General features: G+C 41.7%; 1 protein-coding gene across 2 annotated transcripts in view; it reads left to right on the top strand.

Annotated features, from left to right (window-relative positions):
• Positions 1 to 21,950, top strand: part of LOC106582736 (chemokine-like protein TAFA-2) — a 197,195-nt gene extending 175,245 nt beyond the window's left edge. For both annotated transcript variants that reach the window (XM_014166114.2, XM_045705485.1), the window contains exon 5: positions 20,439 to 21,950. In XM_014166114.2, coding sequence (XP_014021589.1) covers positions 20,439 to 20,450 — 12 coding nt within the window. In that variant the 3' untranslated portion in view covers positions 20,451 to 21,950. The remainder of the gene's footprint in view (positions 1 to 20,438) is intronic.
• Positions 21,951 to 24,843: the final 2,893 nt, after the last annotated feature.

Here is a 24,843-nt window from a genome sequence, read left to right as displayed (position 1 = left end):
TAGAACTTAAACATAGAAATAGAAAACATAGAAAAACACAAAACACCCCTGTCACGCCCTGACCTACTCTACCATAGAAAATAATATCTTACTATGGTCAGGATGTGACAATTAAACTACAGTTTCAGTGCTCAATCAAAATATGCGTCGACAATAAAACAGAACAGATTAAAGGGAAGTAAATGTACTCTCACGGGTGGCCAAAACAAACTATCTGAAAGCCATGCCCCTACTAAGCCACGCCTCCAGTCTTCTGATCTGACCAGGTGGATCATAGCTCAATAACCCAGCTAAGTGACCCGACTGTCTGGGTGAAAAATAGCCCAACTTGTGTTCTGTCCACTATTTACCCAGCATTGGGTTGTTTTTAACCCAGCATTTTTTAGTATTTTTTAGTAGTGTGATAGTTTTTTGATAACTGCACTATGATTTTAATTTTGTGATTTTAGGAAGAAAAGAAATGTATGTTAACAATCCCAATTTCGTTTAAACGTTAGTTCACACCCCTATTACACACACATACAGGTTTTGCTTTCTCTAAAGCCCACCATGACATAGAATCTTCAGCAACTAAAGTTGTTGATTTATCTTCTACATAACCAACTGTAAAGTATAAGTCAAAGTCAACAGAAGCTGAGATGCGATAGTCCGGCGTCCCATTGTGACATAGCTCCATGGCTCTGAGACACCATCCGCTGGCACGCACAGCCCAAACACGCAACTCTTCGCAAATTCCTAACCAAAGTGGATCCAGTACACGTCCTCTCTTCATTTGAATGTGTTCACAGTTGTAGAAATTGCTTGAGCTGCTCTGAGAATTCGAAAAGTATGAAAGCCAATATTCTAGAAAACTGCTGTGCTCACGCATACATGTTTTGAATTTGCTAGACGCATAAGCCCTTCTTACCAACTATAGATTGTGTGGCTGAAAAGTGTTGTATCTGTAGGGAGCAATATATTTGAATTTTATACGATCAAAAGGCAAAATTCTACTGAGATACTGTAAAATATGTGTATGTTGAAAGAACAGTATCTAGAGATTGCAGTGAGAGACCCCCACACACACACTTATGCACTTATTTAAAAAAAAAGGTGTCATTCTGAAGTACAATACATGACCAAATGTATGCCGACACATGCTCGTCGAACATCTCATTACAAAATCATGGGCACTAATATGGAGTTGGTCCCCCCTTTGCTGCTGTGTCAGCCTCCACTATTCTGGGAAGGCTTTTCACTAGATGTTGTAACATTGCTGCGGGGACTTGCTTCCATTCAGTAACAAGAGCAAAAGTGAGGTCAGCACTGATGTTATCTGATTAGGCCTGGCTTGCTGTCTGTGTTCCAATTCATCCCAAAGGTGTTTGATGGGGTTGAGGTCAGGGCTCTGTGCAGGCCAGTCAAGTTCTTCCACACCAATGTCGACAAACCATTTCTGTATGCACCTCACATTGTGCATGGGTGTATTGTCATGCTGAGACAGGAAAGGACCTTCCCCAAACTGTTGCCACAAAGTTGAAGCACAGAATGGTCTAGAATGTCATTGTATGCTGTAGAGTTAAGATTTCCCTCCACTGGAACTAAGGGGACTAGCCCAAACCATGAAAAACAGCCCCGCCAAACTTTACACTTGCACTATGCATTTGGGCAGGTCGCATTCTCTTGGCATCCGCCAAACCCATATTTGTCTGTCGGACTGCCAGATGGTGAAGCGTGATTCATCACTCCAGAGAACGCGTTTCCACTGCTCCAGAGTCCAATGGCGGCGAGCTTTAAACCACTCCAGCCGACGCTTGGCATTGCGCATGGTGATCTTAGGCTTGTGTGCGGCTGCTCGGCCGTGGAAACCCATATCATGAAGCTCCCGATGAACAGTTCTTGTGCTGACGTTGCTTCCAGAGGCAGTTTGGAACTCGATAGTGAGTGTTGCAACCAAGGACAAACTATTTTTATGCGCAATGCGCTTCAGCACTCGCCGGGCCCATTCTGTAAACTTGTGTGGCCTACCATTTTGTGGCTGAGCCGTTGTTGCTCCTAGACATTTCCTCTTCGCAATAACAGCACTTACAGTTGACCGGTGCAGCTCTAGCAGGCCAGAAAGTTGACGAACTGACTTGTTGGAAAGGTGGCATCCTATGACGGTAAGGCCATTCTACTGCCAATGTTTGTCTATGAAGATTGCATGGCTGTGTGCTTGATTGTATACACCTGTCAGCAACGGGTGTGGCTGAAATAGCTGAATCCACTAATTTAAAGGGGTGTCCACATACTTTTGTATATATAGTGTACATATGACAGCTTGACAGTAGGCTCTGGTGATGAAGATGAACAATAAGCCTCCTGAAATAGAAAATACACATCTAAGGCTAAGACTACTGTATTTCCCAGCTCCTACAGGGGCTGAAAACATGCCCACCTAGGAGTGCCAACATTATCCTTAAACATCTCTTCCTGCCTGCCTATTGGTGTACAGAAAACTCTCTTGCTTCCATCTGACCCACTTGCATTTGGCACTTGGATAGGAGAACAGGCTTGGGTCGGGGCCTGCCTTTGAAAACATTTGAGTAGCCTTGGATGTAACTTCAAGAGAGTCAGCGAAGAAACAAAACATTGGCAAAAAAGAGAAGAAGAAAAACCTCAACAATAAACAAGCTGAGCCATGCAGGTGGATGTTCAGAGCAGGATAGGGTGACTTCCAGAGATTAATAGAGGCTATGTGTGTCTGTGCTTTAGGGTGAGTGTGGGGTGGGTTAGGAGGGGGTTGTTTGTGACACAGTAGGCCCAGAGCCATCCATCACAGCCCAGTGTTTGACTCACCAAACACCTGTACTTGAGCTGCCTTCTCCATTATTCATTGTGCTGAGGGCATGGACGAGGCAGACCTTTTTATTTTAGCCAAGTTAATAATGTATACCCCTTCTCTCTCAAAGAGGGAGGCAGAGAGGCAGGCAGGCATAGAGACATGCGGCCTGGGGTGCAGGTGGCTGCTACAGTACTAGGGTTGGGAGGTATCCAGATTTTCATATCGTCCAGATTTTCACATCGTCATTACCGTCCTTTTCTCATCCCCAGATTTAAGGTATTACCGTTCTAGTACACAATGAGGCGCTTAAAACGCAAAAAAAGCCCATTGGGCGTCTATTACTATATACTATATAGAATGCTAACAAACTTAGCACAAGTACTAGTGCATTTCCATAGAGCTTGCTAGCTAAATATGCTAACGAGCACAAACGAAAATAAACTAATTGCAAAGACTGGGAATCTAGCTCATAAAGTTATACAAGTATAGGTAGTATCTACCGAATGTCATTTTTGGTGAGTTTGCAAATGTAAGCAAATGTGAATGAGAGACATTGTGCAAATGAACGACATTTTGAGGGATAGAGCTTTTGTAAAGAATTTTTGTAAAAATTGACTTTTCATAGCAGGTTTAGTTGAACTTACCCAGCAGATTATGATAAGTCATGTAGCAGGTTAGAATAATTATGATAAGATAAGGAAAAATGTTAGGGTTAGCTAAAATGCCCACAAAAAATTAAAAATAAATACATTTGACATCAATTTGACAAAAGCTGTATCCCATCTAGACATGAAATCACATTTTATTACCGTTAGGGCCAAGAACGGAGAGGAGAAAAAACTAAAGGAAATGAAGATACCAGTGGCAGCTGTACAGATAACTCGTCCAAAGCACTTTGACTTCTCAAACATGGCAGAAAGCTAACACTATATGATGCCATATCTCCTTATTACTTTAGTTACTGTAACTAGCAAATTAAATCAAATACACAGCTGGACTCACCAGCTCCCGCTTTCTCCCGTTGCGCTATTTACAAAGAAACACGTGACTGGCTCCACTGTTCAGGGGAACTATGGTAAGCTTCATAATGTAAAATAATGTGACAGGTGAAATGAAGAAAACGCAAACTACTTTATATCCTAATGAATTGCACAGGTTGACTGCAGGTATTTACTTAAAAAGTAGTTCCATTTATTGAAAAATGTCCACTAATAGTTTTGAGGGTATTGATGGTGTTGAAAAACCATCCCCTGGCTATTTACAAATTCCCCGGTATACTGTATAAACGGTAAACCGCCCAAGCCTACACTAAAGTAGGGCTCGACAGAACCTCATTCCGTTTGATTTGGGGACCCTGTGGGCTCCATGTTCCCCATCACCACCGCCCACAGAGAGACAGTGGGAGTGGGGCACCATACACCCATACACTAGACTACAGGGCTCAGGGACATTTTTTCACCAGGGACTTAGCTACATGGTTCTGTAAAAAGGTGACATCCGTGAACATTGATTATGGGCTCTATTCAATGGAATGTGCATTGTGTTATTTAAGCAGTAGGTTTTTGTTCAGTGGTCTTATAAAATCCCAGAATGGTTTTGGGTTCTGAATATATCTATATATACAGTATCTCACAAAAGTGAGTACACCCCTCACATTTTTGTAAATATTTGAGTATATCTTTTCATGTGACAACACTGAATAAATGACACTTTGCTACAATGTAAAGTAGTGAGTGTACAACTTGTATAACAGTGTAAATTTGCTGTCCCCTCAAAATAACACAACACACAGCCATTAATGTCTAAAACCACTGGCAACAGAAGTGAGTACACCCCTAAGTGGAAATGGCCAAATTGGGCCCAATTAGCCATTTTCCCTCCCCGGTGTCATGTGACTCGTTAGTGTTACAAGGTCTCAGGTGTGAATGGAGAGCAGGTGTGTTAAATTTGGTGTAATCGCTCTCACACTCCCTCATACTGACTTGTCACTGGAAGTTCAACATGGCACCTCATGGCAAAGAACTCTCTGAGGACCTGAAAAAAATAATTGTTGCTCTACATAAAGATGGCCTGGGCTATAAGAAGATTGCCAAGACCCTGAAACTGAGCTGCAGCACGGTGGCCAAGACCATACAGCGGTTTAACAGGACAGGTGCCACTCAGAACAGGCCTCGCCATGGTCGACCAAAGAAGTTGAGTGCACGTGCTCAGCGTCATATCCAGAGGTTGTCTTTGGGAAATAGACGTATGAGTGCTGCCAGCATTGCTGCAGAGGTTGAAGGGGTGGGGGGTCAGCCTGTCAGTGCTCAGACCATACGCCGCACACTGCATCAAATTGGTCTGCATGGCTGTCGTCCCAGAAGGAAGCCTCTTCTAAAGATGATGCACAAGAAAGCCTGCAAACAGTTTGCTGAAGACAAGCAGACTAAGGACATGGATTACTGAAACCATGTCCTGTGGTCTGATGAGACCAAGATAAACTTATTTGGTTCAGATGGTGTCAAGCGTGTGTGGCGGCAACCAGGTGAGGAGTACAAAGACAAGTGTGTCTTGCCTACAGTCAAGCATGGTGGTGAGAGTGTCATGGTCTGGGGCTGCATGAGTGCTGCCAGCACTGGAGAGCTACAGTTCATTGAGGGAACCATGAATGCCAACATGTACTGTGACATACTGAAGCAGAGCATGATCTCCTCTCTTCTGAGACTGGGCCGCAGGGCAGTATTCCAACATGATAACGACCCCAAACACACCTCCAAGACGACCACTGCCTTGCTAAAGATGCTGAGGGTAAAGGTGATGGACTGGCCAAGCATGTCTCCAGACCTAAACCCTATTGAGCATCTGTGGGGCATCCTCAAACGGAAGGTGGAGGAGTGCAAGGTCTCTAACATCCACCAGCTCTGTGATGTCGTCATGGAGGAGTGGAAGAGGACTCCAGTAGCAAGAAAACTTGTGTGTATCATAGAGCAGAACAACTGACACCTTCTTCATGAGAGCCTCCCCTTTCAATATTGGTGACATTTTAGTTTGTAGCTCCAAAGGTTTGTTCGGGACAGTTTGTTTGTGACAAGTCTCCTTCGAAATGAGGACATCCGTGACCTATGCCCAATTGCAGGGTGATTTTCTAAATTGTTTGTTTTAATATCTGTTTTTGTATATACAGTTGAAGTCGGAAGTTTACATACACTTAGGTTGGAGTCATTAAAACTAGTTTTTCAACCACTCCATACATTTCTTCTTAACAAACTATAGTTTTGACAAGTTGGTTAGGACATTTACTTTGTGCATGACAGAAGTAAATTGTTTCCAGACAGATTATTTCACTTATAATTCACTGTATCACAATTCCAGTGGGTCAGAAGTTGATTGTGCCGTTAAACAGCTTGGAAAATTCCAGAAAATGATGTATGTCATGGCTTTACAAGCTTCTGATAGGCTAATTGACATAATTTGAGTAAATTGGAGGTGTACCTGTGGATGTATTTCAAGGCCTACCTTCAAACTCAGTGCCTCTTTGCTTGACATCCTGGGAAAATCAAAAGAAATCAGCCAAGACCTGAGAAAAAAATTGTAGACCTCCACATGTCTGGTTCATCCTTTTGAGCAATTTCCAAATGCCTGAAGGTACCACGTTCATCTGTACAAACAGTAGTACGCAATTATAAACAACATGGGAACCATGCAGCCATCATACTGCTCAGGAAGGAGACAAGTTCTGTCTCCTAGAGATGAATGTTCTTTGGTGCGAAAAGTGCAAATCAATCCCAGAACAACAGCAAAGGACCTTGTGAAGATGCTGGAGGAAACATGTACAAAAGTATATATATCCACAGTTAAACGAGAAAAAGCGGAAGATCGTACTTTTGGGGAAATGTCCTGTTTAGGTTAAAAAAAAAAAAGAATGTTTGGGTAATGAAACAATGTTGTGATTGATGAAGAGAGGGGGGGGTGAGGAAGCAGACAAATCCATAACGAAGCGCGGGGGGGCAGGGGGTTTGGGAGGGGGGTGGTGCATAACAGAATAGATGCAGGTGAGGAAAGAAGATGATGTGGAGATATAAAGAAAGATTAAAGCTTGGTGAAGTTCCATAGAAATGACCAGAATAATTAAAATAGTGAGAAAAAAAATTGACCTCAAAAAGCGGGTGTGAGCATGGACGTCAGAAAACGGACACATTATATCAGGAATTGTGAAAAACTGAGCTTAAATGTATTTGGCTAAGGTATATGTAAAATTCCGACTTCAACTGTATATTGATTGGTTGATGAATTTTTATGCTACACAAAGATAAATAAAATACTTTAAATAAAACTTAACCAATCTGTTAGTAGTCAGACTTATTGCACCGGTTACTGGAATGGTTGTTCCAATTTAGATCATTGAGGTCTCATTTTTCAAACCTCCCTATTCTGGCAGTCATTCTGCGGGTGATTCCTCTTGTTGAATATCATAACTCTGGCTGGATTCCAATAAGAATTACACATAACTTTGCAAGTCAGTATAATGGGACTCGCATGCCTGATGTGGCATGTAAACCAGGGGTTTCCTAACACAACTGTGTTAGGGTATAACCAGTGCTTATTTCGTAAATCGGGAAGTGCCGGATCAAAAAGTGAGAGCAAGAGTGGGGTGACCTGGGGAGCTCTGAGGTACCGGAACGCATGAGAAAAATATCACCTTTATAATAAAACATTAAATGCATCGCATTTGCTTAGTGGCATAGACGAGTAGAGGCACTTACAGAAGTTTCACACGTGGGAAACATTTTTTGTGGCCTTGGGTCTGGTAAATTTTGGGCCTTTTATAAACGCATTTCATTAATTTTACATGACTGGAGACTTTTGCATAATCTGTTTTAATGCCGCGTTCATCTGGAAACTCTGGGCTGGGAAATCTCTGACTTCTGACTTCAGTGCGTTCAAGACAACTGGGAAATCGTGAAAAAACTAGCTCCGACTGGGATGAATTTTCTTTTAACGGTCATCCAATTCGGAATTCCAAGTGAGGAACTCTGGCCTCTTTCTAGAGCTCAGACTTTCCAACCTGAAGATCACTGACGTCATAATTCTAATTAGTTTTTTCCGAGTTCCCAGTTGTCTTGAAAGCACCATAATACTGCACAAATGATCGAAATGACAAACTACTTTCACACTGACAAACTGAGAATCTAAGATCAATGAAAACGACCTTGTCTTGAATCCATCATTAGCCTAGGCTAGGTGTGTGGAGACACAGTCTATCCCACAATATGAAGAGGAAATGATAGTCCTAAAAATGTTTTCCAGTTTCACTGACTCTCCCAATGATGCGCAGCTCACTTGCTGGTGATGGCCTATGCTCTCATTCCAAAAGCCTCTCTCTTGTTTTACTTTGTAAGACAATATTTGGAATGTGATCAAATATTTTGGTAGCCTACAGCTGATATATTAGAGTCTTCCCTTTTCAGCAGGAGCCATTTGCTTTCCAACCTTTGTTTTCCCACGATTGAAGGCTATATGAAATACTTTGAAAAGCCAGTTTTGTCTGCATGCTGTTTGTTCACTGACAGATTGCCGTGTGTTCCCGACTGTAGGCTACGCCTTGTTATCGGACTACACTCCACAGCTAGGCTATTTGTAAAATAAGCTATCGATCCTCTGTGGTGCATTTTTTTAGACAGCAGTACTGTTCCTCTATAACTTTGGCAGCTCCTCCAGAACCCTTTGCGAAACTATGATTCTATTAGGAAATAAATTATGAAGTGCAATACTGAAGAGATGAAAGTTGCAGGCTCATGTCTACCAGAGCAGAAGGGGAGAGATCATAGAAAGTGAATTTCATTCTAGTTATGTGATTTTTACATTGCACGAGAGGTACCGATTCCTGACAAATAGGTTCCGGAACAAAACAGTCCAAAACTGAGAGGTGCCGGATCCTGTTCCGGCAGGATCTGGTTCAAATTAAGCACTGGGTATAACTAGGCCCTCAACAAAGGACTTATGATATACAGAAAAGGTCAAAGTTTGGACACACCTACTCATCCAAAGATTTTTCTTTATTTTACTATTTTGTACATTGTAAAATAGTAGTGAAGACATCAAAACCAAAAAAGTGTTAACCAAATCCATATATATGTTATATTTGAGATTCTTCAAAGTAGCCAGTAGTTGATGACAGCTTTACATAAGCTTGGCATTCCCTCAACTAGCTTCATGAGGAATGCTTTTCCAACAGTCTTGAAGGAGTTCCCACATATATTGAGCACTTGTTGGCTGCTTTTCCTTCACTCAGCGGTCCAACTCATCCCAAAACATCTCAATTGGATTGAGGTTGGGTGATTGTGGAGGCCAGTTCATCTGATCCAGCACTCCATCACTCTCCTTCTTGGTCAAATAGCCCTTACACAGCCTGGAGGTGTGTTTTGGGTCATTGTCGTATTGAAAAACAAATTATAGTCCCACTAACCACAAACAAGATGGGATGACGTATCGCTGCAGAATGCTGTGGTAACCATGCTGGTTAAGTGTGCCTTGAATTCAAAATAAATCACCAACAGTGTCACCAGTAAAGCACCATCACACCTCCTCCTTCATACTTCACAGTGGTAACCACACATGCTGAGGTCATCCGTTCACTTACTCTGCGTCTCACAAAGACACGGCGGTTGGAACCAAAAATCTCAAATTTGGACTCATCAGACCAAAGGACATATTTCCACCGTTTCCACCATTGCTCGTGTTTCTTGGCCCAAGCAAGTCTCTTCTTCTTATTGGTGTCCTTTAGTGGTGGTTTCTTTGCAGCAATTCGACCATGAAGGCCTGATTCACACTGTCTCCTCTGAACAGTTGATGTTGTGATGTGTCTGTTACTTGAACACTGTGAAGCATTTATTTGGGCTGCAGTTTCTGAGGCTAGTAACTCTAGGTGCAGTTAACACTAATGAACTTATCCTCTGCAGCAGAGGTAACCATGGGTTTTCCTTTCCTGTGGCAGTCCTCATGAAAGCCAGTTCCATCATAGCGCTTGATGGTTTTTGCCACTGCACTTCAAGAAACTTTGAATGTTCTGGACATTTTTATTGACATTTGTCTTAAAGTAATGATGGACTGTCTTTCCCCTTTGCATACTTGAGCTGTTCTTGCCATAATATGGACTTTGTCTTTTACCAAATAAAAATAAATATTCTGTATACCATCCCTACCTTGTCACAACACAACTGATTGGCTCAAACAAATTAACTTTTTACAAGGCACACTTGTTAATTAAAATGCATTCCAGGTGACAACCTCATGAAGCTGGTTGAGAGAATGCCAAGAGTGTGCAAAGCTGTCATCAAGGCAAAGGGTGGCTACTTCGAAGAATCTCAAATATAAAATATATTTTGATTTGTTTAACTACATGAATCCATATGTGTTATTTCATAGTTGTGATGTCTTCACTTTTATTGTACAATGTACAAAATAGTACAAATAAAGAAAAACCCTTGAATGAGTAGGTGTGTCCAAACTTTTGAATGGTACTGTATATAATATATTGTCATAAATCATTTAATTGTAAAGGCTAATAAGGCTGGTGGAACTGTTCATAGAGAGTTCTAGGAAGAACCTTTAGATGATAAAAGTGTTCTTGTTAGAACCCTTCATATAGAGTTCTAGGTAGAACCATATACAGGGGGTTCTATGAAGAACCCTACATATAGGGTTTTAGGTAGAACTGTCTGCAAAGGGTTCTACCTAGCACCAAAAAGGGCTCCCCTATGAGGACAAACCAAAGAACCCTGTATGGTTCTACATAGAAAAAAAGGTGCTAAGAGTGCAGGGGTTAGAAGCCTGTCAGTCATGTCATGAGTCATACCCTCACCCCCGCTTTCACATCATATCAATCAACACACATCACACCTAACAAGCGGTGGACAGTGCCAATTCTCAGGAAGATATTAATTATGTTACTTTTAGAAATAATTACTTGGATGTTGGTGATGAGAAGGTGTAAGGTTGTATAAGACCTAAAAAGGGCTTACTGTGTTTGGACTAAGAGCTTAGTGGAATAGCTCGAATGAATCCGGGAATTTCGGACCCATGGTCGTTGTTTGTATGCAGTAGGTCCACTGTCGTGTAAGAGTTGACTTTTTACTCATTGTAAGCCTTGCCACACGTGATGTTACATGGTTGAGAATTCAATGCTAGTGCAGATACTACTATGTCAATCCCACTGTGTCATTCAAATCCTATTGTAGTTTGATAAAAATAGATTTGACAGGTTTGAGAGGGTTAATGGAAAACTCCACCCAAAAATTATATTTTAGTATTTAATTCATTAGTCCATTGTTGATATATAAAACATTTTGGGACTATGTCAGCAATCAAGTTTTCAGTATATTTAACTTTCAAAATACAGAAATAGAGCTGGTGTGGTGCATTTCACATCATATTTTTAGGTGGCGTTTCATTTAAGCGCTGGGGGTTTGAGTGTAAACTTCGCTTACTGATTCACATGAAACCCATTCCAGGATATCATGCCAATGGATGAGGCCTATATGTAAATGTGGGCCCAAAGTAATGTGTATGATTCAATATGTAAAGCTGTGTGAAATCACATTCTCCTTTCAAAACAATTTCAGACCAAACATTTATACAAATTAGCTTTTCCATTTCATTTTTACCACAGACAATGTGCCTCTAACAGCAATTGAATTAATTAGATTTGGGTATGTCATGGACCCCCACCCATACACCATGTAGAAACACTGGTAACCTATAGACTCTTTATAATATACAGTAGGGATACTACTATTTGAGAAGGTGTGGTCACACAAATTGCAAAGGTCCGGATGGATATTGTAATTTATTGGCGTAGTAACAAATCCCCACCTCACAACCCATGGGACCCCAAACTTTTCAAATAATGTCACACCCCTCTTTTTGGTATAGAGAACATTTAGCAGTTTTAAAGCTTATTTCCTGCAATTCTACACATTTTGCCATATCTTATGTGTGTTAATATGATACCTGAGTAACACAACAAAATCAAAGGGGGCTCCCTGGGGTTCGAGGCCCCTGGGCACATGATATGGCCATGATAACCACAAGATGTAGATAGCTGGTTAGCTTAACTTACCTGCTAGCTAACATGGGTTAGCTGATCAACTGGACATTTCTGACAGGTTATAAATAGCTTTCTAATGTCTGTCAGTGAATGACATTCCAAGAGGATAACTGCCCACGCACTACCACATTTCAAAAGCCTGACTGAGTCCCCCCCCCAAAAAAAACAGTTAGCCATCTGCCTTTTGAGTATGGCTGATATACAGCCTTTTAATAGTTTGGGAGATAAAAGATACCATCTGGTATTTCCATCAATACCGAAGGAGTCGATGTATGGCCTGAAAGATGCCCTAAATCATTGTATCGATCATTGATCAGTTTCTTAAGGCCCATTAGGCTCTGTCTGAAAGCTGAGATTGACTCTGCAGTTTGGGCTTTTAGTGCACCAGTAAAGACAGCAGAGTTATACCCTCCACCTTTTGATGACTCTTTTACAGCTTTCACAGATAGACAAGACACCTTCTGTAGGCAAGCCAATAATTGACTATATTTCTCTACATAGGACCCCTAAAAGATTATGAAATCCGTACAGTTGATAAGTAGAGGACAAAATCAGAATAACAAAGATTGTGCTTCTTTATCAGTGGTAAGCATTTGTTTGTTTGTCCGTGAAACTTTGAATCGGGTTAGTTTGAGCCTGACTAGTCAAGTGTGGTCTTTTATCCCTTTATAGGCCTACACAGCTTAAGCATCAAAACCTCCTTTGTTCTTCTTTCCATTCATGTGGTTCGCCCAATGGTAACCCCGGTCTCCTCCACAAAACCCTCACATCAGCACCCAAAACTGCTCTCACATAACTAGCATGCAAATTGTTTTTCATTATATGATTCTCTAGGTGTTTAAATCTGATCACATATTGCGTGGATATAACTAGAATTCCAATATGTAGCAGCATAGCAATATAACAAGAATATGTAACACCTTTTGTTGTCATATGGGTCTGGTTACTCGTTATGGGTTGTGAATCAGGACTTATCCACTTTGTTGGCATTTAATTCTTCTAGTAGCTTCGTACTGTAGGATGCATGCTTTGCCAATCTGTGGTGTAGCTAATGGTGAGACTGGAGAACCTGCTGGCTTGTACGCATTGAGCCTCTTCTGTTTGAAGACTTCACGCAGTGTCCTGGAATGGAACCAAACCACACAGTCACTCCTCTCCACACGCACATACACACACAACCAGCATCCTGACGAGTGTCACTGCCATGTGAAGATTAAACTGTGCCTCCTGAAACAGCGAGGGGTGAGTCTTATGTTCCCTGTTTCAGTGCCCGTGAACACAAAATTACAGGCCAATGTATTTTTAGATGTTAGATGTTTGTGTGTGTGAAATCTGTTAGAGAGTGAGACCCTCCATGGGCCGACTGGGATGAGGCATACCTTGGAACAGTGTGCTGTGGGGCACTGACACCTCATGTCACCTGACACTGTGCCGCTTTCCAGGCCAAGACCGTGGAGCCCCTGCCACTCGCTAATTGAATGACACTAATAGGTGCCCAGACACAAATAGGAACACCTATGCATGCGTGTGCCACTCTCTGATAACAAGCCCCACTTATAATTATGTATACTAGGGGCTCTAGTTTCAGCTGCTGTTAAGGCGGCGCTAGTGTCAAAAGCATGATAGTTTGCAATTTTGTCATGTAAACGCATTTTCTAGCTCTAACGCCAGGGTTGGTAATTTACCTGTCTTATATCAGCTTGCTTGCGCTGAGGTGGGAGGGTGAAAATATTTAAAGCGTGTCATTAAAAACATGCACCAATGTGTCAATTTCAAGCAGCACTACTGGTGATATTTAAGACTTACCAAAAGCTGGTTTTAGAGGAAATGTTTAGGAACATCAAGTTATTAAGATAGACTGCTTATTGTTTTTCCTCGGTGTTGAATCCGCTTGTAGTCTAGGCTATTTCCCTGTTCGTTTGTTTATCTTTCATGTGGCAAAGTCACAAACAGATCATATCAATGGCGATGGTAAACTAATCTTATTATAACGTTTGGGAAATGTCCAATTGTCCATGGCTCAAACACACAGTGAACTTTCGAAATGTGAATGCAATGGGTGCAGGTGATTATTTCCATGTTGAAGCCAATGTTTGTTGTTACTAGGCCTATTGTAGGGTTACTGTATACTCTTTAATAAACCTTCAATGGATAGGACAAACATCCATGCCTCCTGCTGAAGATGTGATTTATTATATATCAAGCTTCTGACCCAATCCTATTTAGAAATATTGTTGTTTTAAAAAACAGATTGATTGATTGTTTTTTGTTTAATTTTATTAAAAAGCAAAGTTTTATTAGAAAGATTCACCATCCATTGGTTTATGTTCAGAATGTACAGTGCCTTCAGAAAGTATTCAGACCCCTTCACTTTTTCCACATTTTGTTACGTTACAGCCTTTTTCAAAAATGTATTACATTATTGGTTTTTCTCATCAATCTACATGCAATACCCCATAATGACAAGTGAAAACAGTTTAGAAGTGTTTGCAAATTTATTAAAAACTAAAAGCAGAAATAGCTTATTTACTTTACATAAGTATTCAGACCTTTTGCTATGAGACTCGAAATTTTGCTCAGGTGCATCCTGTTTAAATTGAGCATCCTTGAGATGTTTCTACAACTTGATTGGAGTCCACCTGTGGTAAATTCAATTGATTGGACATGATTTGGAAAGGCACATACCTGTCTATATAAGGTCCCACAGTTGACAGTGCATGTCAGAGCAAAAACCAACCCATGAGGTCGAAGAAATTGTCCGTAGAGCTCCGAGACAGGATTGTGTCGAGCCACAGATCTGGGGAAGATTACCAAAACATATCTGCAGCATTGAAGGTCCCCAAAAACAGTGGCCTCCATCATTCTTAAATGGAATAAGTTTGGAACCACCAAGACTTTTCCTAGAGCTAGCCAACCGGCCAAACTGAGCAATCGGGGGAGAAGGGCCTTGGTCAGGGAGGTGACCAAGAACCTGATGGTCACTCTGATAGAGCTCCAGAGTTCCTCTGTGGAGATGGGAGAACCTTCCTGAAGGACAAGCATCTTTCTAGCACTCCACCAATTAGGCCTTTGTGGTAGAGTGGCCAGACGGAGCCACTCCTCAGTAAAAGGCACATGAATGCCTGCTTAAAGTTTGCCAAAAGGCACCTAAAGACTCTCAGACCATGAGAAACAAGATTCTCTGGTCTAATGAAACCAAGATTGAACTCTTTGGCCTGAATGCCAAGCGTCACGTCTAGAGGAAACTTAACACCATCCCTATGGTGAAGCAGGGTGGTGGCAGCATCATGCTGTGGGAATGATGTTCAGCGGCAGGGACAAGGAGACTAGTCAGGATCGAGGCAAAGATGAACGGAGCAAAGTACAGAGAGATCCTTGATGAAAACCTGCTTCAGAGCACTCAGGACCTTGACTGGGGCGAAGGTTCACCTTCCAACAGCAAAACGTACCTAAGCACACAGCCAAGACAACACAGGACTGGCTCTGAATGTCCTTCAGTGGCCCATCCAGAGCCTGGACTGGAACCCGATCAAACTTCTCTGGAGAGACCTGAAAATAGCTGTGCAGCAACGCTCCCTATCCAAACTGACATAGCTTGAGAGGATCGGCAGTAAAGAATGGGAGAAACTCCCCAAATACAGGTGTGCCAAGCTTGTAGCATCATACCCAAAAAGACTCAAGGCTGTAATTGCTGCCGAAGGTTCTTCAACAAATTACTGAGTAAAGGGTCTGATAAAGATGGCGCCGAAGAACATGGCTGAAGTTTTACATTCTCCCAACCAACTGTGCAATTTTGTTCTTTTTTTTTTGCAACTTATTTTTTTACTTATTGTGTGCATAATGTTGCTGCTACCGTCTCTTATGACCGAAAATAACTTCTGGACATCTGAAAAGAGATTACTCACCGTGGACTGGAGGAAACTTTTTCTTCTAATGAGTCTGACGAGAAGGATATCCTGCTTTCACTGGAACAGGCCCAGATCCACGCCTTTTGCGTGAAGATGCTGGAAAAGGGTACGCAGATCAGGGATCCTTCTGAGATGCCGGAGGCGAGCGAGTAAACTCCCAGTTCCTTCCATTCTCTATGCTAACGTGCAATCGTTAGAACATAAATTGATGACCTACTATAAAATTATCCTACCAACAGGACATTAAAAACTGTAACATCTTAAGTTTCACCGAGACGTGGCAGAACGAAGAAACGGACAATATAGAGCTGGCGAGATTTTCCATGCACCGGCAGAACAGAGACGCTACCTCTGGTAAGACGAGAGGTGGGGGTGTGTGTCTTTTTGTCAATAACAGCTGGTGGGCGATGTCTAATATTAAAGAAGTCTCGAAGTATTGCTCACCTGAGGTAGAGTATGTTATGATAAGCTGTCGACCACACTATCTACCAAGAGAGTTGTATTATTCGTAGCCGTCTATTTACCACTACAAAGCGAAGCTGGCACTAAGACCACTCTCAACCAACTCTATAAGGCCATAAGCAAAGAAGAAAATGCTCACCCAGAAGCGGCGCTCCTAGTGGTCAGGGACTTTAATGCAGGCACATTTAAATCAGTTTTACATTTTTACCAGCATGTCACATGTGCAACCAGGGGGAAAAAATCCTAGAGCACCTTTACTCCACACACAGAGATGCATACAAAGCTCTCCCCCGCCCTCCATTTGGCAAATCTGACCACAATTCTGTCCTCCTGATTGCTGCTTACAAGCAAAAACTAAAGCAGAAAGTACCAGTGACTCGCTCAATACGGAAGTGGTCAGATGAGGCGGATGCTACACTACAGGACTGTTTTGCTAGCACAGACTGGAATATGTTCCAGGATTCATCCAATGGCATTGAGGAATACACCACCTTAGTAATCGGCTTCATCAGTAAGTGCATCGATAACGTCATCCCCACAGTGACTGTACGTACATATCCCAACCAGAAGCCATGGATTACAGGCGACATCCGCATCGAGCTAAAGGCTAGAGCTGCCAATTTCCTTTCAAGGAGCAGGAGACTAATCCGGACGCTTATAAGAAATCCCGCTATGCCCTCAGACAAACTATCAAACAAGCAAAGCGTCAATACAGGATTAAGATTGAATCCTACTACACTGGCTCTGACGCTCATCGGGTGTGGCATGGTTTGAAAACTATTATGGACTACAAAGGGAAATCCAGACGTTAGCTGCCCAGTGACACGAGCCTACCAGATGAGCTAAATGCCTTTTATGCTCGCTTCGAGGCAAGGAAAACGGAATTATGCACAAGAGCACCAGCTGTTCTGGATGTGTGATAGCGCTCTCGGTTAAACCTTTTAACAGGTCAACATTCACAAAGCCGCTGGGACAGACGGATTATCAGGACGTGTACTCAAAGCATGCGGGGACCAACTGTCAAGTTTCTTCACTGATATTTTCAATCTCTCCCTGACTGACTCTGTAATATCTGCATGTTTCAAGCAGACCACCATAGTCCCTGTGCCCAAGGAAGCGAAGGTAACCTTCCTAAATGATTACCGCCTGTAGCCATGAAGTACTTTGAAAGGCTGGTCATGGCTCACATCAACAACATCCTCCCGGACACCCTAGACCCATTCCAATTCGCATACGACCCCAACAGATCCACAGATGACGCAATCTCAATCGCACTCCGCACTGCCTTTTCTCACCTGGACAAAAGGAGAACGTTGTTCATCGACTGCAGCTCAGCGTTCAACACCATAGTGCCCACGAAGCTCATCACTAAGCTAAGGACTCTGGGACAAAACACCTCCCTCTGCAACTGGATCCTGGACTTCTTGACAGGCCACCCCCAGGGGGGTAAGTGTAGGCAACAACACATCTGCCACGCTGATCCTTAACACTGGGGCCCTTCAGGGGTGTGTACTTAGTCCCCTCCTGTATTCACTGTTCACCCAAACACGACTCCAACACCATCATTAAGTTTGCTAACGACACAACAGTGGTTGGCCTGATCACCGACAACGATGAGACGCCCTATAGGGAGGAGGTCAGAGAACTGGCAGTGTGGTGCCAGGACAACAACCTCTCCCTCAATGTGAGCAAGACAAAGGAGCTGATCGTGGACTACAGGAAAAGGCCGCGGGCCGAACAGGCCTCCATTAACATTGACGGGGCTGTAGTGGAGCGGGTCGAGAGTTTCAAGTTCGTTGGTGTCCACATCACCAACGAACTATCATGGTCCAAACATACCAAGACAGTCGTGAAGAGGGCACGACAAAACCTTTTCCCCCTCAGGAGACTGAAAAGATTTGGCATGGGCCCCCAGATCCTCAAAAGGTTCTACAGCTGCACCATCGAGAGCATCCTGACTGGTTGCATCACCGCCTGGTATGGCAACTGCTCAGCATCTGACCGTAAGGCGCTACAGAGGGTAGTGCGAACGACCCAGTACATCACTGGGGCCAAGCTTCCTGCCAACCAGAACCTATATAATAGGTGATGTCAGAGGAAAGCCCATAAAATTGTCAGAGACTCCAGTCACCCAAGTTATAGACTCTCTGCTACTGCACGGTTACATTGACACCCCCCCGCTCGTGTACACTGCTGCTACTCGCTGTTTGTTTGTAACCTATGCATAGTCACTTCGCCCCACACCTACATGTACAGATTATCTCAACTAGTCTGTACTCCTGCACACTGACTCGCTACCGGTATATAGCCTCGTTATTGTTATTCTTATTGTGTTACTTTTTATTATTACTTTTTATTTTTGCCTACTTGGTAAATATTTTCTTCTTGAACTGCACTGTTGGTTAAGCATTTCGCGGTAAAGTCTACACTTGTAATTCGGCGCATGTGGAAAATAAAGTTTGATTTGATTTGAATACTTATGTAAATTATTATTTCAGGTTTTTAAAGTCTTAAAAAAAAAAAACGTTCTTGCTTTGTCATTATGGGGTATTGTGTATAGATTGATGAGGGGAAAAAAAACAATTTAATCTATTTAGAATAAGGCTGTAATGTAACAAAATATGGAAAAAGTCAAGGGGTCTGAATACTTTCCGAAGGCACTGTATATGGCTCGAACGCAATGCAATTTCATCTGCTATTTCCAGAGAAGTGCAATTATGATCTATAAAATGGTTCCATGATGTTGATAAAACAATACATTTGGGAGCAGTATAACTGTGAGTGGACATTCACCCTTTCTCTTTATTTTGGATCTTTGTCCAGCTCCTGTGAACATTTTTGATGTGTGTAAAACCCTCCATAGTCTAAGTTGCCCTATCTGTATTATATGCCCATGGGGAGCAATTATATGGTGCCTGGAACTGTATTTAGACAGCCTATTTTAAAATAAGTTGTTTCATTTTCATTATAATTGTATTAGTTATACACTGTCTTTTTAGGCCTTATCAATAGCCTAGTGAATTGAATCTTGCTTATTGACTACGTTTGTTATGTATATGTCCCAACTGCAATTTACAGTTGTCCTAGACCCTTTATCAGTGCGAATGCTATAGCCTATGTTTAACAATGTATTTCCATATTGAAGCAATACAATTAGAACAATGTGTACTGCAAACATGTTCAACATACAATTTAGCAAATATGAGGCAGGCTATTTAACAAACTAAGCTATAACGGACTAACATTCGAATTGGAATTGATGACAACGCAATACATAAGACTGTAAATACACAACTTGAAGCAACCACATATTTAACCATGGAGCACGTTCTGATTGGTGAGTGAGGAGTCAAGCCTTGACACACCCACAACTTGTTTATTCATCAAAACCCAGCCCTTTCACACCACCGCCAGCTACTGCGCCTATATTCCGATTGTGAAAATAGCTAAAATATTTATGACATACCCCTGAACCTATAATTCTATTTTTTAAATAAACTAGGGCTATAAATGTGTGTTCTACTTAAAGGGCAAAACACCAAAGAGAGGACAACATTCCTTTTATGACCATGAAAACAGCAAAGATGGCACATGTCATAGTTACTGTACTTTGTGATGGCCCTTTGGATTAATATTCAGTGAAATACTTATGCTAGCAGGGTGTCAAAATGGATCATGTGCGTCATGTTTTGAAATCAATCTACACCATTACCGTGTGTACAGTACATCTCATTATATAAGACCTATCAGACTTACTGTACCACTTCTGACATACACTACACTACACTAAACTACACTACACTAAACTATTTGACTCGGACACCCTAGGACAGGTGGGTGATGGTCGTGACAGCTGGGGTTTCAAACACAGCCTGGTGTATGCAGCATGTTTGACAGATTGATCTACACAATAAGACAGATATAGATTTACACAGTAATAGACAGTGTGGTGTGGTGCTTAGTACTTAGAGATGGATCTTTTGGAATAAACAACGCTCCATCCATGTTGTGTAATTAATCACTCAATCTTCTTATCATGGGTTTGTAGTCCAGCAGCGGGGTCAGATTGACTGAGGTTTTTACACACTGCCATGTGTCATAAATAGCACCAAATCCTAGTTTAATCTGTAGCGTTGTCCATTAGTATTAACTAACATCCTGCTATCTCCCCTGTTTACAGGTCACACGATAGTGCTGTCTGTCCTGGATCTGAAGACTTGGCATCAGTCATCTCTTCCTTGACAGAAACCACAGGGACTTCTTGGATGTGAAGACTATGTATTGAAGGATTGTGGGATGGAACCAGGGACCAATAAGGGAAAAAAAGGAAACACTGAAATTCCACTGAATGGAGGCAGAGACTTGACTTGGAGATCCCATAGAACCACCTATCCAGACTACTGGACTACTGATTAGATCCCATAGAACCACCTATCCAGACTACTGGACTACTGATTAGATCCCATAGAACCACCTATCCAGACTAATGGACTACTGATTAGATCCCATAGAACCACCTATCCAGACATTGGACTACTGATCAGATCCCATAGAACCACCTATCCAGACAACTGGACTACTGATCAGATCCCATAGAACCACCTATCCAGATCCCATAGAACCACCTATCCAGACTACTGGACTACTGATTAGATCCCATAGAACCACCTATCCAGACTAATGGACTACTGATTAGATCCCATAGAACCACCTATCCAGACAACTGGACTACTGATTAGTTCCCATAGAACCAGCTATCCAGACTACTGGACTACTGATTAGATCCCATAGAACCACCTATCCAGACAACTGGACTACTGATTAGTTCCCATAGAACCAGCTATCCAGACTACTGAACTACTGATTAGATCCCATAGAACCAGCTATCCAGACTACTGGACTACTGATTAGATCCCATAGAACCACCTATCCAAACAACTGGACTACTGATTAGATCCCATAGAACCAGCTATCCAGACTACTGGACTACTGATTAGATCCCATAGAACCACCTATCCAGACAACTGGACTACTGATTAGATCCCATAGAACCACCTATCCAGACTACTGGACTACTGATTAGTTCCCATAGAACCACCTATCCAGACAACTGGACTACTGATTAGATCCAATTCCTAGCCATTATTGTTTATGTTTTTTCCTCCAATGAACTGCTACAGTAGGTGATCCAAACCTGCAAGGTATTTATTCAGTAAAAACAAAAACTGTGGATTATGCAAGCAAGATAAACCTTAATGCGAAACATGTGACGTGACATTTTTAAATATTTTTCCTCTTTTTGCCACAGAGAGCTCAATGACTCCAAAACAAAGTGTTTGTGTTCGAGATTTAGATCATAAGCATATCCATTTATTTTTTAACCGTATGAAGCAGACATCTCTTCTTTTTAAGGTTTTTGATTTTTAAAAAGCATTAAGTGTTCGGTTTTAGTAATTCTGTTGGACAGTCAGGTCTGCTTTTGAAGACTTGAGACATCAAAGGAGATGCCACAGTGAAAAATAGTACTAACTACTATGTTGCAGTGCTTGAATTAAAGGCACCATGGTTTCAACAAACCAATTAATATGACATAAGCTGAACTCCAACTGTTTTAATATCTGTTTTTAAAAGCCTGGTGACCAACATTGAGTAAAAGTGTCAGTATTATCTCAATAAACCTATGTCAAAAGGATGTCACTGAATCGAGAAAGGGTTTGGTTTTGTATCATCGTTTCAAATGTCTCTACAACTCAATGCATTTTACGAAATCGCCAATGTCACCTTTACAAGACAACCAAATAACATACAGACAGAATAACAATCAAAGAAATTCAACACTGAATTGTGCATACAACTGCCGCATTACAGGCACTTGTTTGAGCTATATCAGCACAGTACTGTATGTCAAACTTACTGTGAGTCCGGAGAACAACAACACTAAAAGTGGTCATTCTTACATTGTTCTGTCATGAGTGTTGATGATGCATTCTGAAAACAAAGGTCAGAATGGAAAACCATGAACTGCTTGGAAAGGCAAGATGTCAGTGAAACTCGATCCTACTGCACTGACGTCATAGCACCTCTCCCACTGCTAAAGCTCAAATCCTTTCATTCTTTGGGAAACCATGAACTGTCACAGAGGTCAGCATTATGCATTCATTCCCTTAGATTACATGATTTATATTCAGATGGTGAAACCAAAAAAATCCTGTTTACATCGGTGTCACAGTCCCAGACAGCCTCTGTGGGACATGTCTTGTGTAAGGCAAGGGTAATGCTATTAGCATAATAGAATTTTCCAAGGATCCACACTGGAACTAATTTACAATTAGTCAGTCCTGCAAATAGTGGAATAATTGAAGGGGAAAAGCACTCAGAATTAATTTAGAGTTGTGTTCATCAAAGAGCTCCGATCTCAACAATGCCAAATCCAGAGATGGACCAAATTATAATTTTCTGTTGATATGCTGTACCATCAATCCAGTATTTTGATTTCTATACCCATCAAGTAATTAATGGACAGGATTAGACTATAAATGGCACTCTGCCCCCCCATTTTTATGACAATGTGCATGGCAATTTAAAATAATAATTAAACATATCTTTTTGTTGTTGTTGATATTTTGCTGTAAAATAGTAAACAAGAAATCTGGTCCTGCTGCTTGAGCGACCCACAGTGCCATTGTACTAGTACACCTTTATTGTCAAAAAGGGCAACCAACTAAAATGGTCAGTTTCTTAAAACAATTGCTGGCATTTTGTTAGTCCCCATTACCTTGCCTTCTTCCAAAGTTGATAAACAAATGCCCGTTTGCACAAAGATGCTTTAGCATTCTGAGCAATTTCCTGTTGGGATTTCTCACAGGCGGCTTCCTAAAATTCGTAGTGCATGTCATTAAAAACGTAAAGAAAATAAACCGGCTACGGAATTCAGGACGCACAGTCTTGAGCAGGGGGTGGAACCAGGTGGGGCAGGATTTGTCATCCTCAGCCCTCAGTCCTGCCTGCTGTACCGTCTGACTGTTTGTGTTACAGCCATAATCTGTGGGGGGGCAAGGGTGAATAGCACATTCTTCCATTTCCACACCGATATATACTGCCATTATCGTTTCTGATGTCCTTATCAGCATGCAGCTCCATTCCCCTCCCTTTGTAAACCAAACATAGGTTAGAGAGAAGCAGGCATCTCACAGGAAGAACAGATATACGGAGGACACAGGTGGAGCTGTGCTGATTATTCTCCTATGGTTTACCGAACGCCAGCAGACCCTGTAATGTTAGGATATGTAACCTTATAATTTGGGGTTCTGCTTCTGCTCTAATGATAAGGACAATTGAGACATGAATATCATATATCTGTTATTCACAGATGGTTCCTGGGCATGCAATGGTGACCGTCTTTATGGAAATTAATGTATGTATGTGTTTATCAAATTCATTAGAGATGCCGTATTGTCGGATACATCAGGGACATATTTGATGAAGTGTAAATTGACTTGTGTAGCAGCTGTAGGTGTGGGAGTGGTGGGATGGTGCATTCAGAGATTACTGCTCAGTAAAGGTTCAGTTGTGAGGAATAACATCCTAAGAGAGAATAAACTTTTAAAATAGCTCCACTTTAGAGTGGAAGCTAGATATCTTTTTATACCAAAATAAATAGGGCAAAACACACATCACGACAAGAGTGACACCACAACACTACATAAACAAAGACCTAAGACAACAACATAGCATGGCAGCAACACATGAAAACACAGCATGGTAGAAACACAACATGACAACAACGTGGTAGCGACATCTTTTTATACAAAAAAATAGGGCAAAACACCCATCACGACAAGAGAGACACCACAACACTACGTAAAGAGAGATCTAAGACAACAACATAGCATGGCAGCAACACATGAAAACACAGCATGGTAGAAACACAACATGACAACAACATGGTAGCGACACAACATGACAGCATCACAACATGGTAGCAGCACAATACATGGTACAAACATTATTGGGCACAGACAACAGCACAAAGGGCAAGAAGGGCAATACATCACGCGAAGAAGCCACAATTGTTAGTAAATGTGTCCATGATTGAGTCTTTGAACGAAGAGATTGAGATAAAACGGTCCAGTTTGAGTGTTTTTTTGCAGCTCGTTCCAGTCGCTAGCTGCAGCGAACTGAAAAGAAGAGCGACACAAGGATGTGTGTGCTTTGGGGACCTTTAACAGAATGTGGCTGGCAGAACGGGTGTTGTATGTGGAGGATGAGGGCTGCAGTAGATATCTCAGATAGGGGGGAATGAGGCCTCTACCATCGTCACGGCCAGAAGATTGTCTGCTGCAGGCTGACACTCATTTAATCTTAATAATCCTAATTATTCACCTACATAAAAATGGCACTGGAAGTTAAATAGGTTCTGTGAGACATTTTGCAATTCACTGTTTCAGTGATTGCTTTACATGAACATGAATGAGTTATGTGAGTTGTTGCTTTTAAAGTAGCTAAAGAAAAGTAATTTAGTCAGTGTGAAGAGAAACACACAGTGTATTTTACCTTACTTCAAGTTACCTTTTATAGTAAACCTA

This window comes from Salmo salar, chromosome ssa22 (assembly GCF_905237065.1).
Source record: "Salmo salar chromosome ssa22, Ssal_v3.1, whole genome shotgun sequence".
Lineage (NCBI taxonomy): Eukaryota > Metazoa > Chordata > Actinopteri > Salmoniformes > Salmonidae > Salmo > Salmo salar.
The sequence above is the reverse complement of the archived record's forward strand: the minus strand, read 5'-3'. Positions and strand labels throughout refer to the sequence as shown.